General features: G+C 52.9%; 1 protein-coding gene across 4 annotated transcripts in view; it reads right to left on the reverse strand.

Moving 5' to 3' along the window:
* Positions 1-27134, reverse strand: part of MARK4 (microtubule affinity regulating kinase 4) — a 30141-nt gene extending 3007 nt beyond the window's left edge. The window contains exons 1-16 of one of the 4 annotated variants that reach the window (XM_007458533.1): positions 27056-27106; positions 22351-22551; positions 20356-20409; positions 20210-20258; positions 19407-19472; positions 19255-19325; positions 18169-18225; positions 15615-15851; positions 11421-11540; positions 10854-10953; positions 9373-9482; positions 9110-9266; positions 5902-6119; positions 3399-3502; positions 925-1203; positions 700-779 (exon numbers count right to left, since the gene is read on the reverse strand). In XM_007458533.1, coding sequence (XP_007458595.1) covers positions 700-779; positions 925-1203; positions 3399-3502; positions 5902-6119; positions 9110-9266; positions 9373-9482; positions 10854-10953; positions 11421-11540; positions 15615-15851; positions 18169-18225; positions 19255-19325; positions 19407-19472; positions 20210-20258; positions 20356-20409; positions 22351-22551; positions 27056-27106 — 1954 coding nt within the window. Of the gene's footprint in view, positions 1-699; positions 780-924; positions 1204-3398; positions 3503-5901; positions 6120-9109; positions 9267-9364; positions 9483-10853; positions 10954-11420; positions 11541-15614; positions 15852-18168; positions 18226-19254; positions 19326-19406; positions 19473-20209; positions 20259-20355; positions 20410-22350; positions 22633-27055 lie in introns of those variants that run through there. The other 3 variants (XM_007458532.1, XM_007458531.1, XM_007458534.1) reach the window with 3 other exon arrangements.
* Positions 27135-27212: the final 78 nt, after the last annotated feature.

Below are 27212 nucleotides of genomic sequence, written 5' to 3' on the forward strand. Positions count from 1 at the left end.
GAGACACATACCTACATATAGAAGGACACACACACACACACACACACCCCTCCTTCAGGCTGTACTCAAATGAAACCTCCTTAGTGAGGCCTGCCCCATGTAAAACTGCACCCTCCCTTCTCCACACCCCTGACCCCCCCTTCCTTGCCTCCTTTTTCTCCTTAGTACTTGTCACTACCTGACAGTATATATATTTTACTTATTTATTGTTTACTGTCTGGGTCCCCTAGTAGAATGTCCTGGGCAGGGATTTTATCCCTTTTGTTCACTTTACTCTGGGCCCACGATGGTGCCAGGCACACAGCTGACACTCAAAGAATAGTAATAGTAAATATTTATAAAGCATTTTCCAAGGCAAGATTTTGAGCTCAGTCCGTGCATCACCTCACTTAGTGATATACCTCACCGCACAACAACCCTATGAGGAAGGTACGGTTATGACTATCCCCACTTCAGGGAAGGGGAAAGTAAGGCCCAGAGAAGTTAGGTCATTTGCTTAAGGGCACTCAGAAGAGCTCGGGTCTGAACCCCGAGAGTCTGGCTCCAGAGGCCAGACTATTGTTTATTAACTGAGTGAGGAAATGGACAACCAGAGCCCCTACCCGACTCACAGCGCCCCCTCCCGCCAGGCCCGCACACAGGTCAGACATGCAGATAGAGAGGCAGAGCCAGTGAAAGCAGAGGGTGGAGGGGACTTACTGATCTTGGATCCCTGGGGCAGAGAGGCGCCCGAAACGCAGCGGTTAGAGTTCTGCCGTTTAGAGGGATCGAGGGTAACCCTGCAGCGTGAGGAGGGAGGTGAAGGGTGACGGAGGAAGAGGAGGAGACGTGGGGATACAGAGGCAGAGTAGAGCAGAAGACAGGTTAGGCCCCGTCAGCCCCCCCCATCCCGCTCCCCAGACCCCCCCATCCCGTGGGGCTCACCTTCGGGTCAGTTTGGAGGTCAGCTTGGTGAAGAGGTTGGTGGTGGGGCGGGGCCGTCCAGTGGGCAGGGGTGTGGCCTCATGGGCCAGTGTGGGAGAGGCGGGGGGCCCATTCTGCACGCCCCCACCTGCCCCGCCCCCTGCCCGCCTGTCCCGGACCTGGCCACCGTGGAACGTGCTGCGGACGGTGGAGCCGCGTGCCAGGCGGCTCCGCTCCCCTGATGGGGGAGCCAGGCTGTGACTGGAGGGGGAGGCGGGGGGCACCCGTGGGGTCCCCGAGCTGTGGGCAGAGAGGTACAAGTCAGGGTGGGGCCTTGAGGCAAGCCAAGTCCCCAGCCCCCTGCTTCTCCACTGGTCATTCCTGAGATCAGAAACCTCTAGCAACCTGGAGCTCAGAGACAGGGCTGCTGTGTACGTTGTGCAGGCTGTGCGCTGTGCAATCCTAGTATTGTCTTACCACCTCGTCTCAACTCCTAAGTCATCCCTCCTTCAAACTATCCTTTCTTTAAACTCTGCCCCCTCCTATCTGTCCCCTATCCCGATTCTCCTCTCTCCAAACTCGGCAACTGAATAGATTCAGATACATTTTTGGATGAATCCCTTGCCATTTGCCATCCAAACCTCAGGAACCAAACCAACTGTGCGAACACTTTGCTATTATTCAATCGCGGGAAAGGAATAGATGTGAACATCAAGGGGACCTACATTCATTATGAAAACGTTTCAACAGGTGAAAAGAAAGAGGAAGGCACCCTCTCCCTAACTCTCTCAAGATGCTGTGTGGGCAGAGGTGGCTCCACTATCCCAGGACCCTCCTCTAGGCCCTCTGAGGCTCCCAGTCCTGACAGCAGGAGCCAGACCTCCAATTTCTATCCTAGGGAGACGGGACGAGCCTGGATCTCAAAGAGGGAGCCCTGATTGGCAGATACCACTATCTCTCTCCCAGAATCCATACACCTTGTTTTACTCTTAGTGACCAACCCCCTTAGAGTATGAACATTGCACATGGCTGCCCAGCCAGATCCTACATTTCCCAGCCTCCCTTGCAGCTAGGGGTGGTCATGTGACCATGCTCTGGCCAACAGAATATAAACAGAAATGCTTTGTACCATTTCTGGGTCACGCCTCTAAAAAGAAAGCAGTTCGCACTCCGCTTTCTTTCCACCCTACTTGCTGGTTGCGAAACAGTGGTAACTGGTGCAGTGGCCTCCGACCCAGAGCTGGAGCCCCATGTTGAGAATGGTCCTGAATCCTTGGAGGACACTCTGCCTCCTACCTCTGGATGGTTGCATCACAGAGGACTAAACCTCCATCTCATCCACTGCACTCTGGGGTCTTTTCATTCCTCAATCTATAATCTAACTATACACTATCTCTCGGCCAGAACTGGGAAGCCATATATTATAGTGGTTACAAGTACAGATTCTGGAGTCAGTCTGGAATCTTTGCTCCTTGACTTACCAGCTGTGTGGCCTTGGACAAGTTACTTAAGCTATCCATGCCTCATTTCCTCAGCTGTAAAATGGAGATACCAGGATCAACCTCATAGAATTGTTAGGGGCATTCAACTAGCTAATGTACAGAGGCCTGGCACATGGTTACTGCTTGAAAAATGTTGGCTGTTCTTATTTTTATTTAACAACCACAAAAAAGCTTGTACTCATCAAATGCCTTCTGTGTCTCAGACCCTGTGCCAGGTACAAGGACACACCTGATCTCCACTGGATCCCTCTAATAGGGTCTGGAGGCAGAGAACATCAGGCCCATCTTACACAGGAGGAAATGGAGGCTCAGATACCTGCCAAAGAGCTAAGAGGCAAGATTCAAACTCAGAGCTGAGTAGCCACAGAATCACTGCCCTCAACCACTCCATTACCTTGCCCCCACCAAAGAGTAACACCTGCATCTGTTTATCAGGTGCTTCCCAGAGTGCACCTCGGCGTCATGCCTGCCAGTCCTGGTGGGCGGCAGTGTCATTATCCTGAAGCCTGCCCCACTCCCAGACTTGAACTGTGATGTGAACCAATTCATTCCCTGTTTATGCTCCAGCCAGTCTGTACTGGTTTCCCTCACATGCCAGCTAAAAGAGACTGAACAGACTCAGGCAAAGAAGTTTGAAACCCAGCCAACCAGAGGATGTGGAAGCTGTGACAATCTGGGGCTTCTCTCCAGCTCTAAAAATGGATCATTAAAAAAAAAAAAAAAAAAAAAGAATCAACTCAGGTTCCCAAGGCTCGTAGGCAGAGAATGGGGCAGACTGCTTTCCTGGTGCTGATGACTAATTAATTAAGGGTGGAGGATTTTCAGGGGAGTCTGGGAGAGGGAGGACATGGGTAGACTCTGCCAAGGGAAGGGCAGACACAGACTCCCCAGTCCCCATGGCACCCCTTCCCCGCATCTATCATCTGAGATCAAGGGGGGCCCTGCTCACCTACACCCCACTGCCCCCTCCCTGTTGCTGCCCTCCCTCCATACCTGTTTTCTTTGCCATTTGGCAACAGGGATGGGCGCTCAGCCCCCGGGCGTTCTGTGCAAACGTAGGTGTTTCTGCGGGTCATCATGCTGGGGGGGAGGTTGTTCTGCAGGAGACAAGGCCAGAAGGAGCGTGAGGGAGCAAAGGGACACCCCTTAATCCCCCCTCTTGCCCTCTCTGGCCTCTCTCATTAGGAACGAGGCAGGGAGGACTTCCCTGGCGGTCCAGTGGTTAAGACTCCATGCTCCCAATGCAGGGGGCCCGGGTTCGATCCCTGGTCGGGGAACTAAGATCACGCATGCTGCAAGGCGCAGCCAAAAAATAATAATAGTAAAGAAATAAATAAAAATAAAAGGAACGAGGCAGGGGCCTGTGTGTGAACTGAAAGTGAGTAGGTGGTTTGTTGTACTTTGGCTAAAGACATGAAGGGTTAGTGGGCCATCCCAGCAATGTAGGCTGAGAGTCATAGAAAGCCTTGGAGCTGGGAGGAGAGAAGGTCAGGGAAGGTTCCCAGGGGGCAGCCTCGCCCCCTCTCCTCTCCCAGCTCTCCCCCACCTCTAGCCACGTTAAACTTTGAAAAACATACTTATTCATGCCATGCTGTCTCTCCTCATAAAGGCCTTTGCACGTGCTGTCTTATCTGCTTGGTTATTCCTCCTGCCTTTTCCCTCTGACTCACTCTTAGGTATCTTTCAGGTGTCAGTTCATGATATATCCGTGCCCTGGCCCCGGCCCGGGCTGAGTCAGCTACCTTCTTTGCACTCCCTGCTACAGCCTTGATCACTCTGATTGACCACACCTGTGGTCCCCAGCTCCTACTGCACAGAGCTCTCCAAGGACAGGAATGGCATTTCAGGATTCTGTTGCCTCACAAAATGTGTTGGAAAGCGATCTCTCTTTCTTCCCTCTGGAAGTCTGCCTAAGTTGGGTATTATTCCTTCTTTCAGTGTGTGGAAGACTTCCATCAGCTTAAAGCCATGTGGGTCTGGAGTTTTCTTTATGGGAAGATGTTGAGACTGTTCAGGTTTTCTATTTCTTCTCGCGTCAGTTTTGGTTAACTGTGTCTTGAAAGACATTTGTCCGTTTTGTCTAAGTTGTCAAATTTATTAGCATAGAGTAGTTCCTAATACCATCTTACTACCTTTTTATGTTAGAACAAAGTTCTCTTTTTCACTTCTGATAGTGGTAATTTTGTGTTTGCTGTATTTTTTCTTTATTTTTTTAAATTGAAATATAGTTGATTTACAATGTTATGTACTGTCTTGTTTATTAATTAGTCTTGCTAGGGGTCCATTGATTTTATTAATCTTTTCAAAGAATCAGACTTTGGCTTGTTGATTTTCTCTAGGGTACATCTGTTTTCTCCTTTATTGATTTCTTTTCTTCTCTTTATTATTTTCTTTCTTCTACTGCTTTTCTGGGTGCGCAGGGTCAGGGGGTAATTTGCTGTTCCTTTTCTACTTTCTTAAAGTGTGGGTTTATTTCAACAATTACAACAGCTCTCATTCATTGAGTGCTTACTGAGCCAGACACTGTGTGAAGACTGTACAAGATCCTCCCAACAACCCAAGTTCTTTGATGAGCTCATTTTCACAGGGTGGAACAGTGAAGCTCAGAGAGGGGAAGTTACTTGCTCAAGGTCACACAGCTCATCAATGTAATTCAAACTCTGGTCTATGTAGCTTCAGCATCCTGACCACCTTCCTGTAACTTGTCTCCACCCTTGCCTCTGATGATGAGGATATTTTGGTTCCCTTAGCTTGCACTATATTATACTAAAGGATCTGTAGAAGCAAGAAAGCCAAATGCTACATTCCCCAGAAACTCCTCTGCAGCCCAGGTCCTGGATATGAACGGGTTCTGCCAATCTTTGCACTCATGAAGATCTGGAAGGTGGAAAAGGGGTGGCAGCCACTTTCTTGCCCCCTTTGACTTGGGCTCACGCAGGCAAACCCGTGAGATGAGGGTCTTTGCTTCAGCAGGGCACCAGTGCCGGCTCTCCAGACTTCTGGGCAGCAGAGGCTCTTCTTCTGGAGAATGAAGTTTCTGAGTCTTGCACTGCAGCCATGACTGTATGTTCTTGAATTCAACAGAGCTAGAGGTGGCCTCAGAGGCAGGAGCTCCCTTGGTGGGTCAGTTCTGCTGTGGCAATACGTCATTCTTGTAGGTCTTGTCTATTGCCTGCCCCTCCAGCCCTTCCTACAATTGTGTAAGCACCGCACCTAATTCCCCACGTTAAATCCTTCCCATCGAAAGCATGGTACTTCTTTCTGACACTGGATCCTAATTTATACACTAGAATCAAGTACAAGCTTAGGCAGAGAGAGCACTCAATAAATGTCTGCTGAGTGAACGACTGAATGGATAAAACAAAGAGTCCCATGTGGTGGTCTGGGGAACAGGATGGGAAACGGCAGAGTCTGAAAAATGTGACCCAGGTGGCATTGATAGGCTGCGCCACAGGTGGTGGCACCCCTGGTCCCATCCCCCAGCCCCTCCACTCACAGGGGTGCTCGTACTGTCCTTCCGCCGCTCTGGGATCTCTGCCTTGTTGGGGTTGTGGGCGCTGCTGACCATGGGGCTGGAGGGGGGCAGCCCTCGGCTCCCGCTCCCCGCGGCGCTGCAGCTTGCCTTCCGGCCTGGCAGGCGCTCCTCCTTCAGCTCCGCCTCCCCTGTGCTGGTTGGGCTGCGCTTGGGGTGCAGGGGTGCAGGGGATGGGCCACCTGGTAGAGGGAGGGGACAGTTTAGGGTTGGCGTCACCTGGAAAAGCCAGAACGTACTCCAGATGATCCTTAGAACCTTAGAATTCCTCACATAGGCTACAACCTTTGCATGGGCCATTCTGATAATATCTAAGTGACAACACATATACTGACCCAGAAGCTCCACATAAATGACATGACACACATACAGGTTATTCACTGCATCCTTCTTTTTTTTTTTTTTTTCAGGCCAAAAGATTGGGAACAGGCTAAATGCCCCTTAATATGGGGATAACTAAGTAAGTCAAGATATTGTCACACAGCGGAATACTATGCAACTATAAAAAATGTTCCAATACAGAAAGATCTTCAAGATAGACTGTGAGGTAGAAAAGGCAAGGCAAGGTATGAGGTCTACAGTGGGCCATCATGTGTATAAAAAGGGGGAAAAGGGCTTCCCTGGTGGCGCAGTGGTTGAGAGTCCGCCTGCCGATGCAGGGGACACGGGTTCGTGCCCCGGTCCAAGAAGATCCCACATGCCGCGGAGCAGCTGGGCCCGTGAGCCATGGCCGCTGAGCCTGCGCGTCTGGAGCCTGTGCTCCGCAACGGGAGAGGCCGCAACAGTGAGAGGCCCGTGTACCGCAAAAAAAAAAAAAAAAAGGGGGTGGGGAAGTGTTTAACTATATCTATTTATCTATACTTGTTTATAAATGAATGTTGCCCAAAGGCTATCATTTCTATTAAAAGGGGGGACTATATCTTTATAGTATATTAATATGTTAATATTTGTATTTATCCATCTTTATGCATTTAAAACATTTTCTCTTTCTCCTTCTTTTCACATCTGTCTCTTTATATATTTATATATGAATGAAACTTCTCTGAAAGAATTGATATAAAACCGGTAACGGTGGCTGTCTCCAAGGAAGACTGGGGGCTGCGAGATATGTGTAGGACAAAGACTTTTTTACCATCTACCCTTCCTGCGCTATCAAGTTTTGAAGGATGTGAGTGTAACAGTTTCAAAAACAAAACAAAACAGGGCTTCCCTGGTGGCGCAGTGGTTGAGAGTCTGCCTGCCGATGCAGGGGACACGGGTTCGTGCCCCGGTCCGGGAAGATCCCACATGCCGCGGAGCGTCTGGGCCCGTGAGCCATGGCCGCTGAGCCTGCGCGTCCGGAGCCTGTGCTCCGCAACGGGAGAGGCCACAACAGTGAGAGGCCCGCGTACCGCAAAAAAAAACCCCAAAAAACAAACAAAACAAAACAAAACAAATTTTGTCCTTTAGAACATCTTGGGAATTTACAATTTTAGAACCCGGGGGTTAAACTTGTCCTAGAACGTCAGAAAGTCAGAACTGCATGTTAAATCCTCAGGAAACTTAATGCGCAAAAGTCCCAGAACCATAACAAGCTCTACAATGACAGACACGGGGCACTCATAAACTATCTTTTGTCCTGAGAACCCCAGAACCCAGAAGGTCTCCATGTGGGTTATTTTTAAAGGTTACCATGTTCTAACCGTAGTATGTTGGAGTCACAAGCTTCTTAGGGACTCTCTGGGCCAATCTTGCTATTTTATAGGTGGGGAGAAGGAGATCCAGGGGAGGGGAACGGGTTGACCATCCAGAACAAAGCAGGTTCTGCTCAGGACTGATGCTAAGCTTCCCTGACTCCCCTCTCCCTGTACTAGTGCCCGTCCCAGAGTAAAGAATTTCACCCCTAGAGAGAAGTAGGGCTGCAAAAATAACGGAAAGTTGGAAATCACCTTGGCAGTTCCTTAACTGTTAAATGTAGAGTTACCATATGACTCAGCAATTCCACTCCTAAGTACTTGCCCAAGAGAAATGAAAACATAGATCTACACAAAAACCTGTACATGAATGTACACAGCAATGCTATTCACAGTAACCAGAGGTGGAAACAACCCAAATGACCCTCAGTTGATGAATGGATAAACAAAATATGGTATATCCATGCAATGGAATATTATTTTATTATATATAAAAAGAAATGAAGCACTGATACTGCTACGATACAGATGAACCTTGAAAACATGATGCTAAGTGAAAGAATCCAGTCACAAAAGGTCACATACTGTATGATTCCATTTATATGAAATGTCCAGACTAGGAAAATCTACAGAGATAGTCAATAGATTAGTAGTTGTCAGGGGCTGGAGGTTGGGCTGGATGGGAGATTTGAAACAGATGAATAAGGGTTATGGAGTTTCTTTATGGCGTATAGACAATGTTCTAAAGTTGACTGTGGTGAAGGATACACAAATCTGTGAATATACTAATGCCACTGAACTGCACACTTTAAATGTATGTGAATTATATCTGAATAAAGCTGTTAAAAAATAGTGGGGATGATTAACATTTGATGAGGGTATAGGTAAGAGACCTCTTGGAAGTTCCCATGTCTCATTTGTGGTGGTAGTGGTGGTGGGTCTATTTTCTGCAGGGGATGAGATATATGTTAGTTGCAGAATTTGGGATACAATCAGGTGTCTGCCCACTCCCTTCCCACCAGTAAGTAAGGAGGAGAGGCCAGAGGGCAGGCTCTCAGCAGCCATTTTGTACAATGAGTCATCCTGTGTCCTAGTCAACTGGATTAATCCCAACTGGACCCTGATATCAAGTGGACCAAAGAGATTCCAGCTATTATTTGAGCTGGCCTCTAAAACCAAGTTGTAAGGAGTTAAGAGACTGGGAAAAAGATAAGGCAGGATATGTAAGAAAGAAAGGAAAAAACAGACGAGCAGAGAAGAAGCAAGACACAGAGTGTCTGCTCTGGGTCTGGCTTCTTTTCCAGTTTCTAATCCCTTACTGAGCCTGACTGCCTCCAAATTTCATGCAATGTCCCTGCACCTTTATAAGACATTCCTCCCTTTGTTGCAGTTGGCTCGAGCAGGTTTCTGCTGCTTGCCAGCTAGAGAACCCTGATGTAATGCAGGTCCGAGGCCCTGGGACCAGGGATGGCATGAGAGGGTGTGGGGCCGATACTTACAGAAGTCGCTATGCCTGCGCTGGCGGTGGTAGGTGGAGGAGGAACTCCGCTGCCCTTTGCTGTGGCTGGTGCCTTTGCTGGAGCTTCCATTGGTGGTGTCGCTGGGCACCCGCACCCGTGCCAGGGCCAGCCCCGGGGTGCCCCGGTCCCCACCCTCCTGCAGGAAGATGACAGATGAGGAACCTCAGCCCCTGTCCCCTCTGCCCCAGAAGTCCCACCACCCCGGGCATCGCGCATCCCAAATGTCCCTGACGCCTTCTGACCTCAGTCTTCCTGCCCAGCAGGAGGTAGGTGGCGGTCACTTCGTTGTACTTCTGGCTGGTCAAGGCCTCTTTGATTTCTTCCCGCGTGTAGCCCATACCCACCATCACCTCTGGGAGAGGGGGACGGAGAGGAGGTTCAGTCTCCCAGATCCTTCCCTTCCACTCGTTTCTGCATCACATAATGCCTGCTCTTTGGCTTGTCCAGTATCCATTCCTCCTTCTGCCAGCAGCACCCTGATTTTCCTTGGAAGAACATTTCTTCCCAGCTCAGATCACCTGGCTGACTCCTGCCTGCTCCAAGCCCCAAGGGCAGGCATGTAACTCAGCTCTGGACCATCAGAGTGTTCCATTCCCAAGGCCATACTGATTGGTTCAGGGTGGGCAGATGACCCAGGTATGGCCAATCAGAATGCTCCATACCCAAAGCCACAGTGATTGGTTAGGGTGGACATATGACCCAGTTCTGGCCAATAAAAGTGTTCCATCCCCAAGGTCAAATTGACTGGTTCAGGGGTAGTCAATGGGCACCGCCCTAAGGCTTCTATTGGAACATTAGGAAAGTGGCTTCTCTTCCTGATGGGGCGTCCAGGCCACTAGGATATGCTGCTGTCAGCTTGCTCCTGGCAGGGAGAGCTGCCTGAGAAAGAAGCCACCTCTGAGAAGATCCCTAACAACTGTCTCTGAGCACCTGGATCCAGCTGTGCCTGAAGGCTGATATACCCTGGCTTTTTCAGTTATGTGAATGAATAACATCACTATTAGGTTAAAACACATGAAATTGCTGGTATTAACAATTTTTGAGCTATTACAATGGCAATTCCACTTGGTTCAACCTATTATTATTATCTGGTTTAAGCCAGAATGGCTTGGGTTTTCTGTTACTTGCAACCAGGAAGTCCTGATTAATACAGTCAGATCTGATGGTGGCCTTGGTTTACTCAGCTGTAGAATGAAGGTTACTGGATGGTTCCTAAGGTGCTTTTCCAGGGCTAATGCTTTTGGGGTCAAGTGTTCGAGGGCTCCAGGCTGAAGGGATTGGGACCAAATGGGTGGAGGGTGAGGCATGTGCCAAGGTGGGAGTTTGTCTCAAACATGCAGATTACTGATGGTTTTGACCAAACTCTTCTGGAAGTGACTGATTTCTTATGTCTTAATAGTCAAAGCTAACACAAAAGCACTTATTACATGCCTGATATAAGTGCTTTATATAAATTCATTCATTGAATATTCATAACAAACTTATGAGATAGGCCCTCTGATTATCCTGTTTTATAGATGAAGAAACAGAAGCACAGAGAGAGGAAGCCACTGGCCCTGGGTCACACAGCTAGAAGGTAGTGGCGCAGGGACTGGAGCCCAGACTTCTCTGCTCTCCCCAATTGCCTTGCAAACTTCTGTGATGCACTAACCAAAGGGGTAGGTGCTGGGAAGCTCCTACCCCTGGCTGTGGGGCCTATGGCTCTGCTCTTCCTGACCCTCACCGATTCGCTTGGTGTCCCCGAAGTCCTCCTCGGGCTCTGTGTATGGCTTCAACTCCTCACCCTCATAGCCGATGTTGATCCATTTGTCTTTCATGATTTGCTACAGGAATTGGGAGCAGGAAAGGGAAGGGGAAAGAGAGATGTCAGAAGGAACTGGGAAAAATATAGCTTCCCACCTCCCACGCAGGCCCCCAAATGGGGTTCCTGCCCTGCCCCGCCCCCACCTCCAAGGCCTAGCACCCCAGAATCAAGAGCTTCCTGAAAGCTAGCACCTCCTCGCCCTATCCCTCACCCACCCAGCTGAAGCCTCCTGAAGCCACCCTTCCTCCTCCGCATCATCTGGGTCCCTGGCACCCTGTAATCATTCTAGGAGCTCATTAGCTAATTACTGGCATGTCGGGGAGTGGGCGAGGCTGTTTGGGGGGCGGTGTCAGGACGGGCCTGGGAGCCTTTTCCTGGGCTGCCTGTCTCCCCTCACCTTCCAGCAGCGGGCTGGGCACGGGAGAGGAATAGTGTCAGCCAAGAAGGCTTCAGTGGGAGGGGTGTGGGGCTGGAGGCTTAGCTTACCTCAAGAGTACAGCGTTTCGCTGGGTTCAGCACCAAAAATCTCCGCAGGATGCTCTCACAGTCTGTTGACATGTAGAAAGGGACCCGGTACTTCCCTCTGAGGACTCGCTCTCGCAGCTCCTGGGGGGATGGGGTTACTGGGGGAGGGGGTCCGCCCTGCCTCCCCACCCGTTTTCATTACACACACACACACACACACACACACACACACACACACATCTTTCTCCCAGTCCCCCGACAAAAGTGATAGGAGCTCCAAGTCCCAGCCCTGATGCAGTGGGAAAAACCCCACCATTTTCCCCAGCCTCAGTTCCAATCTGTAAAATGGGAACATTGTCATAGATGCAGCAGTTTTCAAAAAAGTTTTTTAAAAAAGTGATACAACTTTTCACTCTGAGTTATCTTACAGAGAGGGTGAGTTCTATAAGCCAGATAAGAGGGGAGGTGGGTCAGTGAGTCAGCCTCTGGGGCCTTAGTTTCCGTATCTGTAAACAGGGATCACAGCACTCACTCCCCAGGCCAGGGTAGGAGTGAGTCTGTAGAGGTAAATGCCTAGCATGAGTCATGTCCAGAGCAAGTACCTTTTTTTTTTTTTGACCGTGCCTCATGGATTGTGGGATCTTAGTTCCAGCACCAGGGATCGAACCTGGGCCCTCGGCAGTGAAAGCGCGGAGTCCTAACCACTGGACCGCCAGGGATTCAGCAAGTGTTTTTTTAAAATTAATTAATTAATTAAGTTTTGGCTACATTGGGTCTTCGTTGCTGCGGGCGGGCTTTCTCTGGTTGCGGCGAGCGGGGGCTACTCTTTGTTGCAGTGCATGGGCTTCTCATTGCGGTGGCCTCTGTTGCAGAGCACGGGCTCTAGGCGTGCGGGCCTCAGCAGTTGTGGCACGTGGGCTCAGTAGTTGTGGCTCACAGACTCTAGAGTGCAGGCTCAGTAGTTGTGGCACACGGGCTTAGTTGCTCTGCGGCATGTGGGATCCTCCCGAAACGGGGCATGAACCCGCGTCTCCTGCATCGGCAGGCGGACTCCCAACCACTGCGCCACCAGGGAAGCCCCCGCAAGTGCTTTTTTTTTTTTTTTTTTCTTGCGTTAGGCGGGCCTCTCACTGTTGTGGCCTCTCCCATTTGCGGAGCACGGGCTCCGGACGCGCAGGCTCAGTGGCCATGGCTCACGGGCCCAGCCGCTCCGCGGCATGTGGGATCCTCCCGAAACGGGGCATGAACCCGCGTCTCCTGCATCGGCAGGCGGACTCCCAACCACTGCGCCACCAGGGAAGCCCCCGCAAGTGCTTTTTTTTTTTTTTTTTTCTTGCGTTAGGCGGGCCTCTCACTGTTGTGGCCTCTCCCATTTGCGGAGCACGGGCTCCGGACGCGCAGGCTCAGTGGCCATGGCTCACGGGCCCAGCCGCTCCGCGGCATGTGGGATCCTCCCGAAACGGGGCATGAACCCGCGTCTCCTGCATCGGCAGGCGGACTCTCAAGCACTGCGCCACCAGGGAAGCCCCGCAAGTGCTTTTTTAATACTAGGTTTACAAAAGGGGAGGAGAGAGGGGCATCCTGCCCCCTATCCCCCATGTCTTTCCAAAAAGCTATGAGGCCCTGGCAGTTTCAAAGAATGAGCACTGATTTATATGCTGACTTTTTTTTTTTTTAAGGGCCTTTTAGGAGGGCCCTGCCAAGGTTATGAAAGAAAAAATAAATTCCACGCTCCATGGCATGACAGACTAGGGAGAGCCCCTTCCATCCTGAATAAAGAACTGAGGTAGACAGAAAATGGAGGGTAGGGTGAATGGGGGAAGGGGTCTCTTGGGGTGGAGCCCTCTGCCAGGGCCTGGGCTGGGAGCTCCCTCCGGGGGCCTTGTCCTAAAAGGGCTGGATGAGGCCTGTTCCTGGGGAGCCTGCAGATCATCACAGCCTGAAGGGTCGTGAATATTTCATAGTAATGAGGATCGCTTTCAGAGCACTCACCCGGTGCTGGGCAGCGTTCTCAGTGCTTTACACATATGACATCTGTGTTCACAAGGATGCTGTGAAGCAGGGTTATGACGCCCCGTTTTCCAGACGAGGAAACTGAGGCCCAGAGAGGTTAAGTCACTTGCTCTGGGACTGTGCAGCCAGAAAGTGGCAGGGCCAGGGTTCAAAGCCAGGCAGTCAAGCCCCGGAGGCTGTGCTGTGCAACCACCACTCCACGGCGCCTCTGTCACGTGATGGTGAGAAGTCGCCATCAGGCCACTGACACCACCACCAGGGCAGCTCCCGAGCGTGACACCCTGGGCAGATGCCAGGTCCCTGTGAAGGGCTTCACACACCCAGTCTGGCTGTAACTGTCCCCATCTTACAGGTGGGCAAACGGAGGTTCAGAAAGGGACTTGTTCAATGTCACTCAGCAAGGAAATGACAGAGCAGGGATTTGCCCCCAGCTGCATGTCTCCTTCACCCAGCAAGGCTTGGGGTGCCTGGTGGGGAAACTGGGACAACAGGAGGTGACAAGGGCCTGGGGCAGGTGAGAGGCAGGTCTGGCCCTTTGGAAAGTTCTCTTGGCTTCATGCGTGGGGCTCAGAAAGATTATTCTGTGATCTCAGCAAGTCCTCGAATCGCTGCTGTGAGGTCGGTACCCTAGGGTCCTCACTGAACAGAGGTGGAGACAGGCTCAGCGGAGTTGGCTACTTGGCCGATGCCACTGTGACGAAGGGGTCCCCTTCCTCATCACTCAGGGCTCTGCTGGCCTGTCCTCAGCAATGACCTCCCTGATCCCCTGACGGCTCCTCACGGCCGCATCAAGCAGCCTGAGCACTCTCGCTGAGGAATTCCCACCCGAAATGCACCACCTGGATCCAAGCGTGAGGACACACTGTGCAGCCCAGACTGAGGGAAGTTCTTTCTGCAAGATGACTGGCCTGAACTCATCACTGCCGTGCCATGGAAGACAAAGAACGGCGGAGGGACTGTTCCAGATGAAAGAAGACTAGAGACAGGACAACAGAACGCCATGAGGGCGCCTGAGCGGATGTTGGAGCAGGAGACACGGTTGCCAAGGATATTCTCGGGATGACTGATGCAACCCGAGCATGGGCCGTGGGTTAGAGGCCGGGAACACATCAGCGCTGGATTTCCTGAGCGTGATCGTGGATGGGGAAAGGCCGCGTCTCATGAGATCCCCGCTGTATGCAGCCTTTAGGGATGAAGGGACATTGTGTCTGCAACTGATTCCCATGCGTTCCATCAGTAACGGTGATGACAATGGTACCACGAGCATATATAGACACTCACGTGGCACACGTGGCCGCAGGCAACCGGAGCATCTCCTGAAAGGTACACACCTGTCCCCTGTTCTAGGCTGACAACTTCTCTGTTGACTGGCAATGTTTCAGAATAAAAAGTTCAAAGGGAAAAAAAAAAAAATCCGCCCCAACACTACAACTCACCCCACGCTTCCCACCCGCTTCCACAGAACTGGCCAGCATCTAGCGTGCTATATATTTTGCTTATTATTTTATTTTCTGCCTGGCTCTGCTGCAAGAATGTCGGTCCATGAGAGCAGCATTTTTTGTTTGTTTGTTTAAGTGCACCATTCAACGGCTTTCAGTATATTCACCGAGTTGTTGCAACCATCACCAGAATCCGTTTTAGAACATGGTCATCAACCCCCAGAAGAAACTCTGTAGCCCAACTCCCCCTCCTCCCTAGTCTTAGGCAACCACTGATCTGCCTTCTGTCTCTGTGGATTTGCCTATTCGGGACATTTCATAGAGGGGGAACCCACAGCGGGTGGTCTTTTGTGACCGGCTTTTCCCACTTAGCGTGTTTTCAAGGATCGCCTGGGGAGCAGCATGTTTGAATGCAGGGGGTTCTGTCTCTTTTGTTCACCCTGTGTCAGCAAAACTTAAAACAGAGCCTGACTCGTGGACGGTAAGCAATAACTATGTACCGAGTGAATGAGTGAGTGAGCGGGATTTGAACCCAAGCCTGCTGGCGGCCAAGCCCACACCCTGAACCCCAACACAGCCTGGTCCACTTGGGCTGGCCATGAGGCTGTGGGGACCTGGGTCCTACCTGACCCCCGTCATGCCCTGTGACCTCGGCCCCACCCCTCCAGCCCCCTGCAGAAGAGGTGTTTGGGGGCCCGACCGTGAGGGCCAGAGAGACCCTCCCCGGGGGAGTCACAGCCCCCGTGCCAGCCCCGCCCAGCACCTTGAGGTTGTGCCCGTCGAAGGGCAGGGAGCCGCTGACGAGGGTGTACAGGATGACGCCGAGGCTCCAGATGTCCACCTCCGGCCCGTCGTACTTCTTGCCCTGGAACAGCTCCGGGGCGGCGTACGGGGGGCTCCCGCAGAACGTGTCCAGCTTCGAGCCCAGCGTGAACTCATTGCTGAAGCCAAAGTCGGCGATCTTGATGTTGGCCTCGGCGTCCAGCAAGAGGTTCTCGGCCTGCGAGGCAAGGAGAGGGCAGACGGTGGACGTGTGCGGCGCCAGAGCCAGCTGACCTGGTCTGACTGTGGCCCTGTCCCTTATTCCCTGTGTGACCTTGGGCAGTGACTTTACCTCTCTGGGCCTAGTTTCCTCATCCATAAGATGGGGATAAACATAGTCCCCACCTCACAGGGACGTTTGAGAATTAAGTGAATTATTCCGTGAAAAGTCCTCGAACAATATTTCATGCCAAGTAAGTGCTATATAACGTTAGCTCTATTATCCCGCATGGTCTGCAGAGCTGGAAGCCCTCAGGCAACCTCCTGCCCTTCGCAGAGCCTCAGTTCACCCAGCAGAAAAAAAATGAGGACGGATCGCTCAAGACTTACAAAAATGAAAACAATCATTTTATATAATATTTATTGTGCACCTACTATGCGCCAGGCTTTTAGACTGTCATTTTTAAGAGTGGCTACATATAGTGGGGTTAAAGTACAGATTCCAGAAGAATCCTAGCTTCAAAACCCAGCTCCACCACTCACTCACCGTGTGACTTTGGGTGGATTACTGGCTCTCTCTGTGCCTCAGTTTCCGATGTGCAAACTGAAGGGTCATTATAGCACCTGCCTCATGGGCGGATGCAGGGTTAACTGGAAAGTGCTTACCACAGCACATGGGACAGAGTCAGCACTCAAGAAATACTTTGTACTGTTATAAGGTTTTGTCTATTTTTGGTGGCACGTGTTTGTTATTTGCCATTTCATGGGGGAGGGAACTGAGGCTCAGGGAGGCCACCTCATGCCCACAGCATGAAAGTGGCAGAGTTGGAATCCAAAAGAGGCCTGCCATCTCCACAGCCCGAGCGTGAAAGTAGCCTCCGGCATCCAGCCTCTTCCAGCTTGTTGACTATAAACTGATGCATGAAGCCACCCTTCAGACTGCTGACCATGCCTTGCCCCTCCCAACCACTTCCCTTCCCTAGCCCAGCATCTCTGGCTTCCTCCCGGTCTCCCTACTTCCTGATGTATCTCAGTACCACCCTTCCCCACCTCTGTCCCAACGAAGGGATAGAACCCACACAGACACACACTTCAGAGGGATCTTCCCCAAACCTCAATCTACTGGCATCTCCGTCTTGCTCAGTGGTGACACTCCCCCTCGTGGCATTTGGGGCTCCGCAGTTCAGCCCCAACCTCACTTCTGGGTTGGTCCCCGTGGTTGGTCCCCCGAAGGCTGTATCCCCAAATCCCCTTTCAGCCACTTCCAGGACCCTCCACCAGGGAGCGTGCCTCCTCCAGGTTGTTCACCATGGATTTCCCCAGCCCCGCCCCACTCCCCACCCCGGCGCCGCAGAGCAGACTCAGAAGCCTCCAAGGTGCCTCCTCAGGGGGTTGTGTGGGGACATCAGGGCAGTACAGAGAGAGGGAGTGCTTCAAAACGTCTACAGCAATCTGACAGTGGAATTTTATGTTTTTTGAATCTATTAATAATCATCTTAAAAATCGGGCTTGTATTTTGCACATCTTTCTTTTCCTTTCATTTTTATTATACTTTACCAAAGTACCTGTCCACAGTGGATTGGGCATTGAAAATACTCAAACAAACCTGGTCCTTTGCTACAGAAACCTTGAGAAGCACTTCCTTAAGTACTTAGACCAGGCCCTGGGACACAGTAGATGCTCAAGAAATCACGGTGAAGACAACAGACAACTTGATTCGCACCAGACAAACTCGCTGGTCTAGGACGGGAAGTCCTGAGATAGGAGGTTCTCTCTGGGTGGGGCTGTGGAGCAGGGGCCCTGGGACAAGGAGTTGCCCCTGCTCAGCTCGGCCAGGCAGTGGGGGTGGTGGGGGGGAGGCCCTGCTGAGTCCCTTCCCCGAGGGGCACTAGCCCTCCCAAAGGTCCTCCTCAAGTTCCAAGATGCCTGTGATTCTAAGACCCTGGAGGCTGTGTGACTCTGGGGCTCTAAGATCTCAATTCCTGAAGTTTCCAGAATATTCTGCAGTCTCCAGGAGGCTCGGGGAGTGACTAAGTCTTTATTCCATTCCAGTGACCTTGTCCGGGAAGCGTGTAACAGTCTGAGGCTGTTCCGGGGACACTTTGTTTCTTTTCCCTTTGTTCACTTCTCCTGTCCCCATCCCCCACCTGCTCCCCCATCAGCTGGCCTTGTTTTTGCCACAAAAGCTTGGGAAAAAGTCAAGGGGCTCTGGATGCTGAGGGAGGAGCACGAAGACAAAAGGAAGGAGAACATGGTGGAGGGTACAGGGCACCCCAGGGGATGGGGGGCGGTGCTGGGGACACGCAGGGGTCTGTGGGCTGAGCTGGGAGGCTCACCTTCAGGTCCCTGTGTACAATGTTTTTCTGGTGACAGTAGTGCACAGCCGATACAATCTGGAGGGGAGGGGAGAGGAGGGGAGGTCAGTTACTTATGGCTCCCAAACCCCTCGGCCTCCCTCAGACACCCCATGAACCCGCCCCTCAACTGAGCTCTGGACTCCAGGCCTCCCCAGGCACAGGCTGTGATGCTGGTGCCCCTCCCCACCCCCCAATTCGGCCATAGCAGGAAGTGATGTGGGACCTGCACAGACACACACCTCCACCCGGACACCCGGACATCCTGGTACCCAGACATCGGGACACCCTCCCAGCAAGGACATCAGCACCAAGACAACAGGACGGGCCCCTCCTGACGTTCACGTCAAGAGACACGCATGAGAACATCGCACAGCTATAAGACAGACACGTGGCCCAACATACCAGGGCTTAAGCCCCGCACACCCAGTACAGCTGCGTCCAGCAGCTGGACAGTCCCGGACCAACACCCTCGCTCAGATCTCTTCACCCACCAAACCCTCACACCTGAACGCCCTCTTACCCTCTGGGCACCCTCACTGCCACACATCTGACACCACACGCCTTCTTACCCACACACTTGGGCACCCACATATCTGCGTGCCCTCCTACCCACAAACTTACAATACCCACACTTGGGACCCCCTCACCCATACACCTCAGCTGCCATATGCACTTTTACCCACACAGCTACACACCTATACAACTGGGCACCCACACTCCTACATTCACACACCTCAGCACCCTGGCACCTGTGTGCCCTCTTAGGCACACTCTTATATACGGGGCACACCTTCATACCCACACATCTGACACTGGCACACCTGGGCACTTTCATGCCTGACCCTCTTGCCCACCCACCTGGGTACCTGCATCCCTCCACCTAGGTACCCTTACACCTGGGCATCTGCACGCCCACAGCCACCCAGCTCTCCACCTTCACCCCGACCCTGCCTTAAGCCACGCCCCCAGGTCCTTGGACAGCCCAGACCCACACCCAGCAATCAGACCCTCGTCCCCAGGGACTGGGGCTCCCCTCCCAGCCCCACCCGCAGCTGTGACCCCAACCTGTCGGAACTTGGCTCGAGCTTCCTTCTCCTTCATGCGGCCGTGTGACACGAGGTAGTCAAACACTTCTCCTGCAGGGCAGAGGCCGAGCGGGGTCAGGGCGGGGCATGGGGGGGGCGCAGAGAGCAGGGCGGGGAGGGGAGGAGCCTCACCAGCACTTGCATATTCCATCACCAGGTACAGCGTCTTCTCTGTCTCGATCACCTCAAAGAGCTTCACTGCAATGGCCCGGGGATGGAGGCGGGGAGTTACAAGAGAAGAGACCCCTCACCCTCCACCAGCACTTGGTAACTGTGCATGTGCTGACCATAACACCCCTTACTCAAGAACACTCGATGGCTCCCTACTGATGGCAAGATTTTCCAAACTCCCTGGCCCCACTTTACCACCTTCTCCACTTCCTCACGAGAATGTCAGCTCTATGAGGCCAGGGGTTTGTACCTGTTTTCTTTACTGCTGTGCCCCAGGGTCTGGCACATAAGCAGCCCACTCAATAAGTATTCACTGAGTATATATAAACAAATGGATGAATAAATGCTACGGCCACATTCAGGCCAGGCTAAATCCTGCTTCTTTTGTAAAGACCCCACTCTCTCCACTCTGCCTAATAATGACAATGACAATGGATGATGCTGATGACAATAATCAGACCAGCTCCCACAGCTTAGCTCCGAACTATGCGCTTTGCATGCATGACCTTACCCAATCCTCGCAATGACGTTGAAGTAAGCCCTCTTATCAACCGCCCCCCCCCCGCCCCCGCTCCAGAGGAGGAAACTGAGGCTCAGAAAGGTTGAGTGACTCACCCAAGGTCACACAGCCAGGGAACAGGGATACTGCTACGAAAAAACAGGTCTTTCTAATGACTATAACCGCCAGTTCTCTCCTCCCCCGACTCTCTTTTCCCAAGTGCCCTGGTTGGTATCCACCGAGCCCACTCCCTTGCCCTCCTCACCGATGTTGGGGTGGTTTAGGCCCTTCATGATACGGACTTCTCGGAACAGCTGGAAGAAAGGAAGAAAGAGAACGATGAGGGTGGGCCGTTTCGAGGACCCTCTTCCCAACCTTGCCCCTGCCCTGCTCCCTCTCCCTGAGCCTCACCTTCTGCAGGCTGCTGGGGTTCAGCTGGGTTTTATCAATGATCTTGATGGCGACCTAGAGACGGAAGAAAGGGGGGAAAGGTCTAGGTACCACAGGCCCTCGAGCTGGGAAAGGTTCCCCCAACCCAGATCACCCTAGGATATCCTTCCTTTGTCCCTTTTCAGAGACAGCTGTCAACCTGGGCCATTCTTAGTGGATGTGGGCTCTGAGCCTCATGACCTTTGCACATGCTGTTCTTACCATGTCCAGTGCTACCCTTACTTCTGCAGGGAAATATATCCCCTATACCACCATGGGGCCTGGGTGGGGGGGCTCCAAGGGCCTGTGTGAGTGTGAGGGTGACTGAGACCTTGAGGGGGCCCCTCTGGGAGGGCATCTCAGACCATTCACCCATCAGCATCTTTGTTTTGAAGGCACAAACTGTGGAACAAGAAATAATAACCAGACCTCACATCTACTGAGCAGTCACATGGGCCAGGCTCTGGTCTATGTGCTTTACAAATGAGAACTCTCTTAATCCTCACAACAACCCTATGAGATTATCCTCATTTTACAAATGGGGAAACCAAGACACAGAGCTGTTCAGTCACTTGGCCAAGGTTACTTGGCTGGTAAGTTTGTGGGCTGGGATTTGAACTTATGCAGCCTGACAGTCAACCTCTTAAAACACTTAAAATCTATAGAAAGCTTTGAAAGAGCTTTGAGGTAGTCATCACGGGGGAAAAATCAGAACGTTACTGAACCCTCTTTGTACTTACCCTGAAGTTTAGTTAAGGTTTTATTTTGAATTTCACACTGGGGTACAGCACTTCAAGAGCCGTAATCCAGCTTAGGTCTTTAGTCTTCCCAAAGGGTTTTGGGGTCACTCCCCCAATCACCCCAGATCCACTGGATTACAGAACTCTTCCCTCAGGAGGCTCTGTTCCTTTAGAAAACCCTGGAATCATGTTCAAGACCACATGAGAGGAACAATGTGCTCTTTGTGGGGGAAGAGGGTCCCTTAGCTTTCTTCATACTTTCACAAATGGGTTTTTAATCTTGTCAAGCACTTTTTATGCCAGTATTGAGATGATCATATGGTTTCTGCCCTTGAATCTGTGAATGCGGCAAAGTACACGAATAAATTGTCAATTTGAGAAGAACTGTGCGTTCCTCGGATAAACCCAGCTTTGTCACCACACAGCTTTCTTTAATTGATCTGTCAGATTCTTTTTGCTAATATTTTGTTTAAGATTTTTGTACCTATATTCTCATGTAAGACGGGCCCACAGTTTTATGCCTTATCTGGTTTTGTTGTCACCAAAGAGCACTTAAAATTTGTCTGGCAGTGGAACCTCTTTCTCTGGAGATATTAGCATAAAAATGAAATGTTTGGTACAATTTGCCCATAAAACCACTGGGGCCTGGTGACTTTTGTATGTATGGCATAGACAGCGTGAGGGCAGGATGAACTGCTCCAGTTACTTTCTCTAAAATTGAAAGAGGTGCAGAGGGGTCATAAACCCACCCACCGTCCTCTTTTTTCCCATTAAGTGTGAGTTAGATGCGTCCTCTCCCTTTCTGCAATAATGTTGCCATACTCAGTACATATACCCATCCTGGAAGGCGAAGTGGGGAGAGGGAGACTGTGCAGACATGAATAAACCTCTTGTGTTCTCAATCAAGATCACTGGAAGATTTGGTGGGACCAAAGTCCACCATTAAAACAGGGAGGTGGCCTAGATTTAGATACAAAAACCATATGACTTCTTAGAAACACTACATATGGCTTGCCTGTGATCTGAGACAGCCCAACAATTTCAGGGATGCCTGAAATTGGCTCCCTTTTCCTATTTGAGTTGTTCTGGGAAAATGTGAGATGTCCTATTGTGAGAGTGAGAGATTTACATGTGGTCACACAGCAAAGTGAGGGCCAAGCCCGACCTCTCCCTACCTCCCACCAAGTGCCAGGGCTGCAGGATTCTGCCCTGAGCCCCGTCCTCTCCCCTCACTCACCTCCCGGCCGGTAAGGATGTGCCGGGCCAGCTTGACTTTGGCAAAGTTGCCCTTCCCAATGGTCCTCAGCAGGCGGTAGTTGCCTACATGGGGCTGCTCTTCGGGACAGGAGGCGATGGAGTTCCGGCAGCGGGCACCCAGGGAGCGGCTGGACCAGGACGGTCCCTTGTCCGAGGAGCGGCCAATGCCCAGGGTGCCATGCTGGGCGGGGGAGACGGAGCATGAGAGGTGGGCAGCGCCCACCCAATCCACCTGTGTGTTGGGGAGGTTAACTCCAGCCATGGCCACTGGTCCCCTCGTGGCGCTTTTCAAACCCACGCCAGAGAGAAGGCTTTGGGTCCCCCATCTTTCTCTGCGAAAAGACACCTCCAAGAACAAAGATGCTAGGGCTCCCCCAGCTCTGCAGCACCTGGGACCCCAGATACTAGGTCTCTTCTTCACCCCTCCCTGCAATCAGTCTACCCACTCTCCCAACTTCCTTTTCTAATTACTAGAACCTCCATCAGCTCCAAGAGATTGTATTCTAACGCTGCAGCCCTCAACCCCAATCAACGCCAACTGAGTCTGGACTCAACCCTCTACCCCAACCCTCACTGCTCCCAACATTCCATTTTATCCATCACTGCCCCCATCCAGCCCCCCAATTCTATGGCAAGCCCATATTTCAACACCTGACTTCCAGTTTACTGCCTGCGATGCTTTCTTCTGATCCTTATTGCCCCAAATTCTACTCCAAACACTGTAACCAACCGTCTTTCATTTCGCCCTGACACTGTAGCCCCACATTGTTACATTGTTAACCTTCCTTCTGTGGGAAGCTGTTGCTTCCTCGCTGGGGTGGGCGTGGGGCGGCACCGCCCTGTGAAACGCGGCTGCTCCATCGCGCCCTCACCCACTTACTCCCACGCTACATACACCACGATCTGTCCCCGACGTTGTGTTCCTGCCATCCTGTCCCTCCTGGGCCTCTCTCCCCCGCAGGTCACCTGCCTGCTCCTGGCTCTCCTGTCCTGATTGTGAGCCCCAGGGACTGTGCCTCCCTTTTAGCGCTGGGGCCCAAGGTGTAGGTGACAGAGGCCCCGGCCAAGACAGCTCTGCTCAGACCCTGGGCTGTCCCTGCACCCTTCCCAAGGCTGAGGGTGGGACACAGGACACAGGGAGCTGAGGAAGACAGAAGGCCAGGTAGGCAACGAAGAGGAGGACCCGGGCTGCTCCTTGCAGGGATCTGCTGGGCCACTTAACAGTGATGAGGCTCACCATTTAATGAGCACTGGCCATTAAGGCACCATCATTCCCATTTTATAGGTAGGAAACCTGAGGCTCAGAGATGGGACCTGAACCCAGTTTACCCCAGAGTTGACATCTTCACCGCTGCCGTGCCACACTGTCTCACACTCCTGTCATTTTTATTAAGTAGGCTTTACTATTGGCCAAATCCTGGGCATTAAAGCACCTCACCTGCATTTAATTCCTACAATAGCCCAATGAGGGCGGCACCTGTATCCCCATATTCCAGAGGTGAAACCGAGGCTTGCAGCGAGACGGTGCCTTGTCAAGGTCACACGGTTCATTCATAAGAAGCAGAAAGGTAATGCTCACCACAAGGGGCAGAAAGACAGCCGCCACTGCTGGAGCCCTAACCACATGCCTGCTGCCTATTGCGCCTTACCTGACTTCCAAGGTGGGTGCAACTATGATCCGCACTCTCCACATGGGGAACCTAAGGCTGAGGGCAGGGTTAAGTACCTTGTCCAAGGTCACAGGGCAGGTGGAGCAGAGTGCCTAGGATTCGAACCCGGGTCTGCTGACTCCTGAGCCCCCAGCTCTTTCCCACATCCCCCACCAGGCTGCTCTCAACCCCAGGCCTCCTTCCCGGGGAGGGCAGGAAGGGAGTTGGAGATCCTAGCAGATAAGACCTCTGATTCTCACCCAGATAAGGGCTTGGAGAAGAATCCCCAGCAGGTGGTACAAAGGGAGCCAACTGGGGCTGGGCTGGCACCCCACTGAAGGCAGCGTGGCTGAGGGACCCCTGCAAGGGGCAGCTGGGGCAGTGGGTGACAAGGCCCTCAGGGGCCGGGGGCGGGAGCTAAAATTGGCCGGCACCACCAGCTGGCCTGGCTCCCTCCCGCCGGCTGGTGCCCCAACACCGGGTCTGTTGCTAGGGAACCTCCAGAGAGGCTGGGTGGTGGGGGGCCTGGAACTTGGGGTGGGGGAGCATGACCCCACATGGCTGTCATCATGGTAACCAGGTGGCAGAGGAGGGGGCTATGACCTCAGATTCCAGACGGAGAGAGGTGACCCTCTGCCAGGACTGACAAGCAGGTCTTACAGACTGGAGCTGGGAGGAGAGGGGAGAATTAGCCTTCCCGAAGTCCCCATGATGCACAAATCTGAACAATAAGAGGTGGAGGAAGTGCTCGTACAAGCCCTGTTTTACGGATGAGGAAACTGAGGCTCAGAGAGGTGAGGTAACCTGCCTGAGGTCACACAGGTAGGGACGGACAGAAACTAGATTTGAACTTAACGCTTCTCTGAAAAATCGAAGTCATAACAACAACAGTAATAATAATAATAGCAGCTACAATAGGCCTGGCCCTGTGCGTCTCGCTCACATTATCTCTTTGGCTCCTTATAACATCCCTAACAGGGAGGTGCTACCATCAACCCCATTTAGAGGTGAAGAAACTGAGGCTCCGAGCAGGGAGTGGGTCTGCAAGCTCCCATAACAACCAATGACAGCCCTGGGTTGAGGATCCATGACCGTCTGACTCATATTCACAGTCACAATAGCAGCGAACATGTGTGGAGTGCATCCTATGTGTCAGGCTTTGCCCCTACCATCTCGACTAACCCTCTGAGGGACTCAAGCCATCACCCCATTTTGCAGGGCAGGAAACAGGCTCAGAAGGCGAGAGCCAGTTGCCTGAGGTCACAGTGCAAAGTGGCTGGCAGAAGCAGCACAGGAACCCAGGCCTGTGGGCTCCTTGTCACTTTCTGGAGTGACTGGGGTGGGGTGGGGGAGAGGTGGGTTTCTCATCAAAGACTCCAAATCAGAGTCTGGCCTACAGCATGACGGGTCGTGATGGCAGTGGTGGTGGTGATGGGGGATCTCTATGAGGCAGGGTCCTACAAGATGAAGGGACAGAGACAAATCTCTGGTGGGGATCTGGGGTGAGGGTGGCTGAGGATTGGCAGGGACCTGGCAGAAGGCCTGGAAAGGGACGAAGACTCCAGCTGGGAAGGAGTCTGGCATTGGCTGGTGGGAGGGTCTTTTGAAGCAGTGAGAGTAACCAGAAATCAGGGAAATGGGGAGGGGGGGTCTCCCTGGGATTGTTCCTGGCTGTGGTGTAGGGACAGGGGGGTCTGGGAATAGTGGGAAGGGTCCAAGCCATGGGACAATGGAAGTCAGGAGACAAGGATACCTGAGCCAGGGGCCTGGGTCTTGAGGAAACTCCTAAGAAAGGGGTTTCTAGGAACACTCGGAACCAGAGAGAAGTCCAGGGGCCTGAAATCCTGAGGAAGGGGCTTCCCGGGCAAGGGGCAGATCCAAGGAATAAAGGCTGAGCCTTGTGGGGGTCAAGAGGCCTAGGAACTTGGGGAGAAAGCTCCCAGCGGACAGATCCCAAGAGAAGAGGGCTTAGAGCCAGGGCAAGACCAGAGGCCTCAAACCCAGGAGTTTTCTGGAAGGAGGATCTGGGGCCAGGCCTTGTGAGCTGAGGAAGGACTCTGAAGCTGAGGAGGGGGTTTCCCTGGGAGGCCAGACCCCTGGCGAGGAAGGGGGGGGGCCCTGGAGAGCTAAGGGATGAGGTAGCATCCTGTGAGGGGGGGCCTGGTCTAGGAGCGGGGTCAAGGGGTTGGGGGCTTGGGGAGGGGGCTTGCCTGAAGTGGAGAAGTTGATACAGGGAGGATGAGGCCTGGAGTCAGACTGGTTCAGGGCCTAGAAATCCGAGACTGAGCTGGGGGCCTGGAAGTTGGAGGCCAAGGCTTCCTGGGAGAGGAAGAGACCAGAGAGGGTCTGGAGGGATCTGTGGGTACTGGAGATGCTGGGAATCCAGGGACAGGGCTGCTTGGAAGATGGGGACCAGGCCTGGAAGTGGTGAGACCTTGAACGAGGTAGAAAGGACCCTCGGCCCAGGAAAGGTGGAACCGGCTTCCTGTGAGGGGGTGCCCACAGGAGCCGGGAGGATCCCGGAGGGCCAGAAAGCTGGGAATGAGAGGACGGGGGATCCTGGGGAGCCCGGCACCCAGATCCAGACGGGGAAGGCCAGAGGCAGGGCTGGGCCAGGCCTTCCTGGGAGAGGGCCGGGGCTGGGCCTTAGGGTCAAGAGCCTGGCAAATCCGGGAGGGGGCCAGTTGTCGGATGCGGGAGGCCTGGAGGGGAAGGGGCTTAAGAACCCGCTGGAGAAGGGAGGGGCTCCTGCAAGGCAGGGGAGGGGGCTTCCTGGAGGGAAGAGACCCGAGCGGAAGCGGTCTGCAGAGGGACAAGACAGGGGTCCCGCGAGAGGGGCGCCCCCAGGGGTCGGGCTGGGCTGAGGAGTGGGGGAGGGTCGAGAGGCCTGGAAGTCCGGGCGGGGGTCGGTGGGTGGCGAGCCAGGCCGGGCCGGGGAAATGAGGGTAGGGGCTCGCGCGGCGAGGGACACAGCAGGGCGAGGGGTCCGGCGGCCGGACCCAGCCGGGGCTCCCCAAGGGGCCGGGCCCCACTCACCGTGTCCGAGTTCCGATCGTTGCCCGGGGCCAGAGCCGTCCGCGAAGACATTTTCTCCGGGTCTCGGGGGACTGGGCGGCCGGGTCGGTGTGGGGGGGGCGGGGGTCCCGGGGTCCCCTCTCTTCCCCTCCCCCCCCCCCCGGCCTGGGGCCGCGAG

The sequence above is a fragment of the Lipotes vexillifer genome, unplaced genomic scaffold (genome assembly GCF_000442215.2).
Source record: "Lipotes vexillifer unplaced genomic scaffold, Lipotes_vexillifer_v1.1 scaffold371, whole genome shotgun sequence".
Taxonomy (NCBI): Eukaryota; Metazoa; Chordata; class Mammalia; order Artiodactyla; family Lipotidae; genus Lipotes; species Lipotes vexillifer.